The 13,004-nt window shown below is 39.6% G+C and overlaps 1 protein-coding gene across 6 annotated transcripts in view; it reads left to right on the forward strand.

The window, feature by feature from the left end:
• Nucleotides 1-13,004, forward strand: part of ofcc1 (orofacial cleft 1 candidate 1) — a 95,552-nt gene that overhangs the window by 40,019 nt on the left and 42,529 nt on the right. For all 6 annotated transcript variants that reach the window (XM_008438695.2, XM_008438696.2, XM_008438700.2 and 3 more), the window contains 2 exons: nt 902-993; nt 2,901-3,046. In XM_008438695.2, coding sequence (XP_008436917.1) covers nt 902-993; nt 2,901-3,046 — 238 coding nt within the window. The remainder of the gene's footprint in view (nt 1-901; nt 994-2,900; nt 3,047-13,004) is intronic.

A 13,004-nucleotide genomic window follows, 5' to 3' on the forward strand; every position in this document is an offset into this window, starting at 1 on the left:
TGCCTTCAAACTAAAAAAAAAAAAAAAAACACCTCTTTTTACCATTCACATGTACTACATTTTAGCTGTCAGAAAGATATTTTATGTTTAAGTCATTATTACTGATATATTTAATCCTGTGGCAAGAGAAGAAATGATATCTTCCCCGAGTTTTCCATATGTATTATATAGATGTGATTGGTTTCATGAGGGGGGCAAAAGTTTCACAGAGTGAGATTTTTACACGTATCAAGCTAAGGTTTACTTAATTACAACCTCCAGGCAAAGCAGGAACCCCTTTTTGAAATTCTGTGAATGTTAATATGCTAAATAATGCAGATCCTCGACTCTTCAAGCATGAGACACACATCTGGTGGCTCACCGTTTAAATTACAGCGAGAAAAAGTGAGACAGAAATAGAAAGGGGAAAAGATGGGGGGAAAGAATTAAAGAATGAAAAACACTGCAAATGTGATTTTGCCGAGAAAATGATAAAGGATATAGGTTCAGAAACATTGTTAATTTCTTTTTTTTGGGGGGGGGATGCGGGGGGAATTTTTCATAATTTCTAATTGCATATTTGAAGCATTAAATTACTTGAAGAGTTAGTCTACGCATTATTAAACAATGATAAAATTTAATAGAAATAATAAGTTGTTTGTTATTTTAAGACCTCAAAACTTTTTTTTCTGATTTTATTTCTTTTATTTCTTTCCACTTGATAGAACATCAAAAACAACAATGCAAAGTTTGGACAGTCAAAATGATTTAAACAAAAATATCTTTAAGGTATGGGTTTTTATGATAGGTAATCTACAGATTTTGCAGTATAGATTTGTATTAACAAATTTTTAACAAAGTTTTTCATCGTAGCGTCTACTTAGCAGATTTAGTATACATTCCTTTCCGTTTTGGGATGCAGGGAAGAACGACTCCCCAGAAGTCTTTTCGGGAAGCGCGGTAGAGAAGACCGATCTGTGCCGGGAGAAAGCAGAAGTTGGCTTCCAGTACAAGGTACCGCTGTGATTTAAGGAGATGTGTTTGACCCTTTAAAAATGAAATGCTTCTCCCCTTTTTCCTTCCTCTACCACTTTCCTCTCTCTCCTTGCCCCCTCTCTCCACCCTTACTTGCACCTCCCCGGCTTATTATCTGAGATTTGTCAAAATACATTTCACACTAACAGGTATTTTTCAGCCTTCAAAGCCAGTTTTGATCTGCTTGACAAGCCAGAGCAGCTCAAATTCTGTGAAATCAGCAATGCCAGCCAGGCCTCCTTCCTTCCTTCCTTTTTTTTTTTTCTTCTTCTTCTTCTACTCCCAACCCTTTCTTAACCTGCCTCTTCCTGTTCAACAGAAGACTTAAGCTAAATGAATCAAAGCCTGCATGTTACCTGCTAAAACTTTGAAGTGGTAATTGCAAAATTACCGCTTGTGCTGATCCGGCGTCGCAGGCTCTCGGTCCGCCCCTGCCATTGTGCCTCTTGCAGCGGCCTTTTGTTTGTTGCCGTGTTATTGTTGGGGCAGTTTGAAAGTCTGTGAACGACATCAAGCTCGTCTTTCTCTCTCTCTTTCTCTCTTTCTCTCTTTTGCATTCACATATTTACCTCTCCCGGCTCCCTCCTCCATGCCTTACAAGTCTTTATTGTTTCTAACCTCTTTTAGCCGATCTACCAGAGGCTCCTCAGAAGACCATTAATCAGCAATGTCCCGATAAATAAACGAGTTTGTTTATATGAGGTTTTTATTTCTCCGCGACCATTTTTTTTTTCCTCTTCTCTCCCTCTTCCCCACCACTCTGCTCCCCATCTTTAAAAGACCTGGCTAACTCTGTCAAACGTCGCGGTGTGGAACCCAGTTGTCTAATGATTAAGTGAAATGATCTCCAACCTGCCCCAGCCTGGGAGCGCTAGGGATCAGATTTCAGCCCTTCAACCTGCAGTGCAGGCCTAATTAAAATGAATTTTCTCCAGGCAACCCCTTTGCCCACGGGGCAGGAATCCAACTATACGCTGAATCCACTCTTAAGGTATTGCATTAAATTTATTGTGGGGAGACACTGGAGAACATTGTAGTTTATATATCTCCTGCATTTTTCTTTTCTTCTCGTCTCGCTCCTTTCTACCTTTTTATTGTGATCATCACTCTGGAATCCAAGCTTGCTTTGGCAAAGATTGCCCTATGAAAGCGAATGGAGCTTTTATGGGACTCTGCCCATTTACTACTTCCTGGGCCTAGTATACAGCACGAGGGGAGAGACAGAGGGCAGAAAAAAAATAAAAAAAGATGAAATAGGGAAAGGTAGAATGAGGGAGGGGTGTTGGAGGAAGAGAGAGAGGCTTCTTATTCCAACTGTGGATCTCATTAACATACATCAGTGTGTATGTCACAACTTCAAGCAGAAAGGCACTAAGCCCACCCAAGGGCAACACAGACAGGCTTGACAGGGCCAGGGAAAGCAAGCCGTTAACATGTTGGCGGCTTAAAAAAAATAATATCTGTTCCCAAGTACCTTGGTGAAAAATTTTAAATCCCACTTCCTGACTGTGTTTATGATGATGACAGTAAACGGCTTGTGTGCAGGAGGTGGGGGGGTGGGGGGGGGTAGAAAACAAAACAAAACTGTGCCAGCTGCTCTAACATCACGTATTTAACGCCGGCGTCACTGTGCGCACACTTCCCGAACGAACCCGACTTGAAGGATGGCATGCCGTATGCGATTTCGCCGTCACTCTTGTCTCGCGTCAGTAGAGGCGCGGGTTGAGATATAGGAGAAGCCCCCCAAAATGCCACACACACACACGCACACACACACATTGTCACAGTCACCGTGTGCATCCTCCAAGATAAATTCAAAGGCCTGTTTCCTGCTTTGATTACAAATGACATCCGTATGTGTTCTCCCCGATTCCTGCTCCTCACAGAAGAAGCCAATCAAGAAGACAAATAGCTGCGGCCCCAGCATGAGCGGCAGAAGCGCGCCGCCTCTCCAGGCAGACAAACACAAGATGCAACCAACAGTGGAGAACCTCTCCATGGAGGAGATGGAAGGATATACTTTCTTTCTACAGTAAGTCTCAATAGGTATCCATTCTCATGCTTGGAAAATCAAGATCACATCAACCAAACAAGATGATGATGAGAAAATTCATCATCCACTGTGACTGGGAGAGAGAGAGAGAGAGAGAGAGAGAGAGAGAGAGAGACTACAACTATTTCCACTGATGATAAAAAAAATGGTTGAAACGTCTTAAAATTAAAAACTTAGGAAACTCTTATCACTGATTAAAGTACATTTACTCCAATAAATGTCTGCTAAGAATGCTGCAAAAACACAAAATCTTACCAAGATATTTTAGTCGAGTTTCTAGTGACAATTTCTTATAACTTTTCAGCAAGCTAAAAGAGCTTGATTTAAGTCAACAATTCCTTAGTATTGATGCAAAAGTGATAGCTACATGTGAAATAATCTGACAAAGGAACAAGACATTTTTTCCCCATGTTATGTGTAAATGTCTTGTAGATTATTTAATTGTTTTTGTTGTATTTCAAGTGTTGTAAGATGTTTGCACTAGAAACTAGAAGAATAATACATGGTTAGTTTTTACAGTAAAATACTTTTTTTGTTAATCACCAGTGAAGGAATCATTTTAAACCCGACTATAAGTTATTCAAGACTAAAGTAATTAAGACACCAGGGTGTAGAGAAACTTCCAGATACATTAAACTAACTAGTAATTTCCTGTCTGTGGCGCGTGACCATGAGAGGGCAGAAAGACCTATTTACCTTAGCAACGCTTCATAATAGGAAAAACAAGAGAACATAAAATGTCAGTAAAACAGAGAGTTGTTATAAGTCAGAAAATGACTCAAAAAAATGGTACCTGTGAATATCTACAGTCAGAGAAAAACCTACAAACAAGACGAGGCCTCAAGTTTACCTTGATATCAAGAACAGTGAGCAGGATGACAAAGGAGTTAAAAATGATCTCCTGAGCTCACCATTCGGGATCTGCTGAAAAGAGTGTCATCTTGAGTGTTTCAGATCTCCAGGAGACGATAATAATATTCCAACAGGTAGTTTGGAAGTGATACCAGAGGAAAATCTTTTATTGCCAGTCAGAGATGTTACAGGTTCTTGGTCACATTGCCATTTCGTTCTCTTGTGTTTTATCCTTCTGTGTCGTCTGCGGTCTCGGAAATTCTTCTTTGTCCCAGAAAAACGCTATCAGAAGAACAGCAAGTAAATAATTGTATGTATTTATTTTGTTCATGAAGGTCTCTCTTCTGTCTTCGCATGTATACTACTTCCTTGCTCCCAAAGTACGGCAAAGTAGTTTTGAAACTTCAAAGTTTTTAGGTTTTTTTTGTCCTCAGTGTGGCTTTGAGCATTTCATTTTAATTTAAAAAATGAAAAACAAATAGACCAGAGAATTTCAAACAACTTTGGTCATGTTCATCTGAAGCACCAAGGCAAGGGGCATCAAAACAGCCCAAAAGTGAAATAGTCTATTTCAAATCCAAAGTCACAGGTATTTGTTTTTCATTTGAACTCCCAACTAAATTAAGGGGAGGAGAGGGAGACTCTGTATGTGCAAGAGGAACGTAAAGCAAATTCTCCCGGGAGATTTCAGAGTACCCCTGTTTCTGCATTTCTGGGAGTTTGTAATTTATAGCTGCTGGTCACATATTAAACAAGATCAGAGACTACTCCCTGACATCTTCTGAACATACTCGGGGAATTCGAATGATTACCAGCGTATCCTGCCAACAAATGACGACACAGGGACTGTCTTGGGGGCGTGGGGGTAGAAGCGAATACAAAACGAGCACAGAAGCCGAGCAGACTGCACACAAAGGGACACAATTAAATGGTTTTCACGATTATTCATAGTGCTGCTTTTTTTTTTTTTTTTTTTTTACCTCTGAGCAGTCGTCGGCTGGATGAGACGAGACGCTTGCTGTCAGTTATACACACGAGCTGTATTGAGTAAGAACTTCAGCTTTTCCCTTGACACCCTGTGAAGTTGCTGCAGCTATTGATTTCATCTTTGCGAGCACTCACTTTACAGTAACTCTGAGCTAAAAGCTCCTCCTTGCCCTCACCTAATCAGACTATTAGAAAGGTACAGTGCAAGTGTTAAATTTTTACAACCAAGGCAGAGACACTGCAGTATGAAACTCAAACCGTCTAACCATAACTCCCCCCGTGTTGCTTGAATTGCTGTGGGCTTCTCTGCGACTGCAGGGCTCACAGATATCTGGACAAAAGATTTATTTATTTTTTTATGGATTCATTTTAGTCTTTATTTGCTGTCATTTTATCACCGTTTGTTTTGGCATTGTCTATGCTTTTTTTTTTTATCTTTGAGCGTGCACGAGAGTGTTTGCTTGTGTTTATGTGCTTTGTATATATTGTCTACACGAGTGCACAGGATGTGCACATACACGTCTGCATATTCATGTGCTTTAAGTGCAAAGCGGATTCATACAGCAGTGATTGAGGGATCTTACTGCCATCTATTGAGCCGCACGAGGCTTAGCTCATCGGGATTTTTATGGGGCGTCCTGACACAAATGTGCAAATCAGGGGCTAATGCATAATTAAGCAAACACATGGAAACACGGAGATTCGGATCAGATAGCGCGCAGATGACAGAAATGCGGTAAGATAATGCATTTCTATAAAAGTCAGAGTGGGGACTTCATTCTGCTTGTAAAATAAATGTGCAGGGATGTATTGAGCTTTAATGTGCACTGTACAACCCCATGAAATATTTATGTAAGGGAATAATTTTATTGAAACTGGCCACACAATAGTTCTGGTTTAGATAAGGAAACAAATATTTTATGTGTTCTATGAAAATAAAGACATACGACACAAAACTGATGAACGTGACTATCTCTGAGTAGTCTTTTTCCTTTTTTTATTTTGTCATGTAAGGATCTTAAACTTCAACATATTTTATCAGAGCACCCAACATAAAGTATCATAATGTGTAATTGTGAAGAGGAAGGAAAATTATATGTGGGTTTTAAGCAATTTATTGCAAATAAAGATTTCAACTCCCCTTTATGATTTTTGTTTCCCCCCTAAATATTATTCTGTGAAACCAACTGCCTTATTAAAGAAACCAAATCCCTACCAAGAGAGGCCCATGGTATTTCTGGAGAAGCTGCAGACAATCAGAGTTTAGGTGGGAGGAATTGTTGCTCTACGCAAATTTGGTATTGAGAAAAGCCGCAAGAGAACAAAACAAATACATGAAAGAAGGTGTTCAATTCAAGTCGATTTGAATTCAGGTTATGTTTATACTTCAGATTGCTCTGGTCAAATGAAGCTAATGTTTAACTTCTTGGCCTACATGCAAACTACTGTGTGTGGTCAAAACTAATACCCTAAACCCATCATGGCCAAAGTGAAAAATAACGATCTTAGCATCATGATGCGGGGATGCTGTTACTTAGCAGAATCAAGAAAGTTGGTCAAAGTTGCTGTGGCAATGGATGGAGCTTAATGCAAGCAGGATGGCGTCGAGGCAAACCGACATCATGTTTTGGAAAGTCCTAGATCTAAATCTGATGGAAATTTTGTGGCAAGATTTGGAAGCTCAAATTGACGTCGAAGTTCCTAGATCCAAACCCCAAAATGATCAGAGCTAGCTGCAGCAGAAAACGGTTCTACAAAATAGAACAAATGGGCACGAATGCAAACACAAGCCACACTTTTAAGATTTTTATTCCTAAAAGAACAACAAAAAAAAGTGAAAACCTTCTATCATTTTTTTCCCCACACATTTTACAATGATGCACTTCTTTGTGATGGTCGGACATATAAGATCCCAAGTTCAATTTACTGAATATTTCAGTTGGTCTATGATGATATACAAAAAATGTTTAAGGGGTCTATTTGTGTCACTAAACAATGTTGTTCAAGATCAGCTTATGTCAACTTTTGAATACTTTTCATATTTCAAGGTCCAAGTTTCTTATCCTGAGGCACAACAATTAGTCTAAAAAAAAAAAGAAAAAAGACTTGTGTTGAAAGCCTAGATAACACGTCTAATCCATTAAGTCCAACTTCAAAGAAAAACATACAGCACCTTTTACTTCAAGTATTGACACACACAAAGTCAATTCTGGTCAGATGAAAAAGGGGAAAAATATAAAAAGATCCATTCTTTTTGGTTAAAAATACCATGCCACTGTTAAACAATTGAACATGCATGAGAGATTTCTGCAGACCTTCCAGCCTATTTGATGTTAGCATGTGTAACTTAACTGGCTTTTTTTTTTCCTCCCCTGAATGTTGCCCAGAATAATCAAAGCACTTAGCTCAATACAGTTGCTGTTATTGATTTCAGTGTTTTGGTACTTTTGTAAGAATCTAAACATACTCAGACTCAGATAGTTTGCCAGCATATCGGGATTTTTTTGGCATTCTGAGTTTGACTAAAATCTTTTAAAAAGTAATTACCTGAAGAAATTCTCACATCTTTCCTTTTTTTTCTTCCTTTTGGTCCACTGTACATCACTGTACCTAATCTTCATCCATCAGAGCTTTACAGTCGATTAGCTTTGTATTGTATCCCACCAATGTCACCCAACTATTTTTTTCCTCCTCTGGTTTGAGGAGAGAAAACCTGTTTTAATCAAAGTCATTCTCACATAGCAATTAGATCTAATTAGTCCAATTACCAAGATTCTAATTACATTAAAATATACCCCCTAAATCTCATATCAATTATAGTATGTGTGACGTGTCCTGGTCTGGAGACAGGAAAAGACAATGAGTAGAGAAAAGAGCTTGGCGGAAGCTACAGAAAGAGGAGCGTCCTCGTCCTCCAGAGGACACACAGCAGCAGGCTCCATTAATCCCAAAAGCGTGAATTAGAAGACAACGTGGCCAAATGGGGATAAAAGTCACGTAACCTTTATTCAACTCTTGCCTATTCTGAACAATTTCGTCACAGACTGTGATGCTATGATTAGTTACATCCTTGTTTTTCCCGTCTCTGTTGGATTGGTTGTGAATCGCTAGGAAAAGTCTTGGAATTTACTCTGCAGAAGTTCAGTGGCATCAGAGTACCTTGCAGCATGCACCGGTACACGCACACAAAGTCCGACAGATCGACGCAGCGCGCGTCTGTTCTGGTGCGGTGTGACTCTTTAGGTGTACCAGCGAGAACACACACGTTATACACACGCGTGTTCTTGCTGTGGAGTCACAAGGAACACACTGACCTAATTTCCCCCCACTTAGCTCGCCTCGTTGGGGACCAGCGTTCCTCTCCACCCGTTTCCCCCGACTGAGCCTATCAGAGCTCTCCTCTCAGTCTGCGTCTCTGGCTCTCTGTCACTCTGTGCCCTCCATCTGTTTTAGTCTGTATCCATCCATACATACAAGATAAGAAACAAAGTGAGCAGTCACTATGCTCGGAGGTGCTTGCATTGTACTTTTAGTGGATCGGCATCGTGTGCCTTGTATTGAATCTGCATTTTTTTTTTTTTCTGAAGAAAAATCCAAAATACTTGGAGAGAAAGTGAGGAAGGAATCACCAAATCCATGCTGTCAATCTGCTCTGGTTCACAGCTCAGAGGCAAGGGTCAAGTATTTCCACTGCAACGCTGGTAGGAGAGGTGGATAGAGACAATATAAAGACAATCTTGGTCACCTCTAAGGCTCCACTGCTTCCCAGTGCTCTTTCCTTTGCTGAGGGGGCAGGAACTCGTGCGCTTGTCTGCGCGTCCAGCTACGTGTACATATGTGGGAAACCGAGGCCCCTGGCTACTTTGGCCTGGGTGCACATGTCAGGGTTTTTTTTTGTTTAGTTTTTTTCGTGGCCAGACTTGCCCTGGGTCAACTCAGGCCTCTCAGACATACACACACATACAAAGTCAACATGCTGTTTCCTTTATGGAAAGTAGGACTGTCAGCTCCCTGACAAGCCAACGCCAAATGATTGGTTAATCTGCTGCGAGGTGGGTGTCGGCTGAGAACTGGCTCCGGTCCCATTGGTGGTCTGGGTCAAGTAAGTCTGTTTCCCACTGACAAGTAAGAATGAGTGAAAGACATCGGATGGAGAAAGATGACAGAAACTATTTGTACGGGGTGCGTGATAAATAATAAATCACTTCCGAAGAATCAAAAAAATAGACACAAACACATTCTGTCTTCTGCATAAAAGTGAACCGTTTGGAAAATGTGGTGGCTTTCATGACAGGTGGCTTTCATGACATAACTAACAAATTATAGAATCATGTGTAATCAAGATGTGACATCAGCTTCAGCTTGTAGATTCAAAACAGAAATATGGTTGAGTGTAACTTACTCCAACAGTAATGAATGAAAAATTAACTCAAAAAATGGAAGATCATGTTGAAGTGTTCAAAGAAAAATCTTAAAACTGTGGCTTACATATGATTTTAGCTCTCCATATGCTGACGAAACAACAATGAAAGATGAAGCTGTGGAGAGGCAGGGTTATGTTAAGTTATGGTCTAACCTACAAATTGGACGAGCCCCCACTTTGTTAAGGTTTGAGTTCTTACAAGGCATTTCTTATGGGAGGACAAGCCTCTTTAGTGGGGACTGACATCAAGGTGTTCAAAGCATATGAAGCTTTGAACATTTCTTAGAGAGCAGTTCATCATCTAACTAAGGACAGAGATTAACACAGCTGCAAATATACCAAAAACAAAATGATTGCCACATAAACTGAGTGCCAGGGAATGACAGTATTGATCCCAGACGCAAACACCATTCCCTACAAAACCTACAGATAATAGCATGATGTTGTGGGGATGCTTACCGTAAGCAGACGCCTCACAGTAAGAAGGTTCTGGTTTCTTCAGGTATTTTGACTTTCTCAGACATCCCAACTAAATGCATGATAGCTTTACTGGTCTTTCTGAAGGAATTTTAAGTGTGTTTGTATTACTTGTCCTGTGTGTCTCCTGCGACGGACTAATGATCTGTCCTGTCTCGCAAGTTTAAGCTGGATGCTCTTACGTGGCAAAAATCCTCACACATCAACCCCCCAACCATTCAGCTGTTTCCACACAATCTTAAAAATATATTTTTAAAAGTGACTGAACATCTTAGCTAAATGGTTCCTAATTATTTTTCTTTTCCCATCTCAGCGCCCCCTGCTAATCCCAACTTTATCTCGCTGTCTCTGCCTCTAATTTTCTCAAATTTTCTCTCTCCGCCGTTCCTCTATTTCTCTGGTGACGAAGTCCTGCAGTTATGAGGCAAGGTCAGAGGAGTGAAATCCATTTAAATACTGATGCAACTCTCAGGTGGCCAATACTCAGCCTCTGCAGCATCCCTCCCTGAGCACCTCACCCAATTCAATAAATGAATAGATTTCTGTAAAAAATTATATATATTTGTTTTTTTTTTTCTTTGCCATTTACAAATCATTTAACATTATACCCATCGACTGACATCATTATTTGCGCATTTTCTTTAAAAGGTTTATGTAGAGGATTTTACTGTAGTAGTACTGCAGTGCTTCGGATGTTCCAGCGTGTTTGTTGATCCCAGGTGCATCTGCTCCAGAAATGTTTCCTCCCTCATTTATAGCACACTAAGGGACCTGGCATTTCCACGGTTTAATTCCCTCTCATGCTAGGTCGGGGGCTCAATAAAAACACCACATGTTGCTCGGCAATGAAACAGCTACTTCATGAGCGGTTCCAAGGTGTCTGAGGAGGGCCAAAAACATGTTTTCAAGGAAATTTATTACAAAACAGTCACAACTTTTAAACATTTAATCATGACGAAGACTATTTTATGTGAAGCTATATCAGAGGACCGACGTCGGACTGAGCCGAGGCTGAACTCGTGGCTCGACTCGACTTCCCCCTTACGAGCTTGTCTGGATATGAAATCAACTTTTTCACTGCCAGTGTTGTAGAAAAACAAAACTGTGGAAACATGATTGTAAAAATGACAGCCTCATTATTAAGTAGGTTAACAGTTAAGTGCATATTGCCAGCAAAGAAGTTTGGAAAGTAGAAAAAAAAAAAAAACTAATTTAGTTTCATTGTTATGTTTCTTAGGATTAGTTCAGCTCTTTTTCTTCATTTTATTGCTTTCTGCATTATATTGCTCCACTGTGACTATGCAATTTATCATGTATGTATAGAGTAAATACAAGCTCTATGTGTCACTGGTTATTTGTGTCAATTCACTAGTTGCTTTCTGACCTGGGTGCTAAAAAGGTTACTTAAAAAATACTAAACAGTCCAACACCAGAGTTGAATAATACCTTTGCAACCATATATGTTAAAATGGCTTCTTCTCAAATTTTTTCTCTTAAAATGTACCTGTAGCTTTACAATCAGTGTGAAACCGTGAAATAGAACATTTTTGAGCTTTATAACATGTTAAAATGCTTTTCCCTCATAATAAGCATACTATGATTGCATAAATGGATGCTTCAGGAATCTTTGAATCTCCCATTTCAGCCATTCTCACAACGTGCCGCCTATTTCCAGAAACTCAGCCAAAACTACAGTCTCCAAATCTTAAAGCAAAATAAAAGCTGAGATTTGTTTTGTTTTTTTTAAGTGACTCTGGCTGAACCAACCCAATGCATCAATGTTACTTCCAGTCAGTTGAACCATGTAAGTAAAATTAAAATTTTCCTATGCCTAAATAAAAAAAAAAAAGAAAAATAGTTTTATCTCCACTGAAATCCACAAAAAAACCTGTATTGTTCCTCGTGGAAAGCAGAGACTCACTGTGAATGTTCACGCATAATTCAGAAAGAACCAGATTGTGCAACCACCAGAGGACAGATTAAATAAACACTTTATCAGTATTTTTGTTAAATGAAATAAAAAAAAAAAAAGCATCTTCAGTCCTATCTACTGACGTCTAAGATAATCGCACTTGTATTAATCACCACAACGTTTATGCATCTGGGCTACTTTGAAAACAATTCAGTTATCTATTAATCTTTTAAGTCTTTTTAATCACTTTAGATTTTTATTATTATTATTATATTTCTCAGTTTCTCCAACAGAAAGACATTATTCAGTTGTGTGCGAAAGGTCGGATCGCTTTTGGGGCATTTATTACAGTCACCGGCTAAAGCGGGAAAGTGCCAGAACAATCCCAGGCCTCAAAATAAAGGGATGAGTTTAATACTTTAAGTGGTCCTTCACTGAAAGGTTTAGTTCAGAAGAGATCTGCAGGTTACCTTCACTTACCCTCAGGCTTAACTGTGCAATTTAAAAAAGTAACTCTACTGTATTCTTCCAGTTCTCCGCCCTTCCTTCTATTATTACCCATGCCATTTAAGACTTGTCCATACTTGCAATTCACTTAGTGCTATTTTTAAAGGTGGTGCTCCAGTTTGTTGTCTTGCCATTCAACCATTAGGGGCGGGAACCTGAGAGAACCAGTTCAAGGGACGCTCTCCTTCTTCCAGATTCACAAAAAAAATAAATCTGATTTACATGCCTTGACACATTCAGGAGAGAATGACTCCTTTTTGAAATGACATGGGAAGAAGCAACATTGATAAGAGAATAAGGAAACAGCTTTTAGCCTCAATTTAACAGAAGCACCTACACTAAAAAAAAAAAAAACGAAAAGAAAAGAAAAAAAAAACTGCATTGTACACCAGTCAATGCCAATTTATGCGTTTTGTTTCATCAGTGGGTCTGTATGTCATGTCTGTTATGTTTCAGTGAAACGTCCTTTATTCCCGCAAGATGAAATTCCTACACATCCGCCATCCATTCCTGTTTCTTTTCCTGCGTAGTGTTTTCTAACTGAAGCCGCAATTGTGAACAAAATTTAGAGGAGAACACAGATTTCCATCATCCCACCAGCTTCCTTCAGAGGATGCCACAACACAAACGCGTCTAAAAATATTCCCCTTTCACGCACCACCAATGTCTTCATTATGTGAACGACGGACGTCAGGTTGTGTTTGGTGTCTGTATTTAATGACAGTTGACAGGGTAGCATCTTGCCTGTGTCTGAGGCAAACACTGCTTGTTTTTTTATT

The sequence above is a fragment of the Poecilia reticulata genome, linkage group LG20 (genome assembly GCF_000633615.1).
Source record: "Poecilia reticulata strain Guanapo linkage group LG20, Guppy_female_1.0+MT, whole genome shotgun sequence".
In the NCBI taxonomy this organism is placed as follows: Eukaryota; Metazoa; Chordata; class Actinopteri; order Cyprinodontiformes; family Poeciliidae; genus Poecilia; species Poecilia reticulata.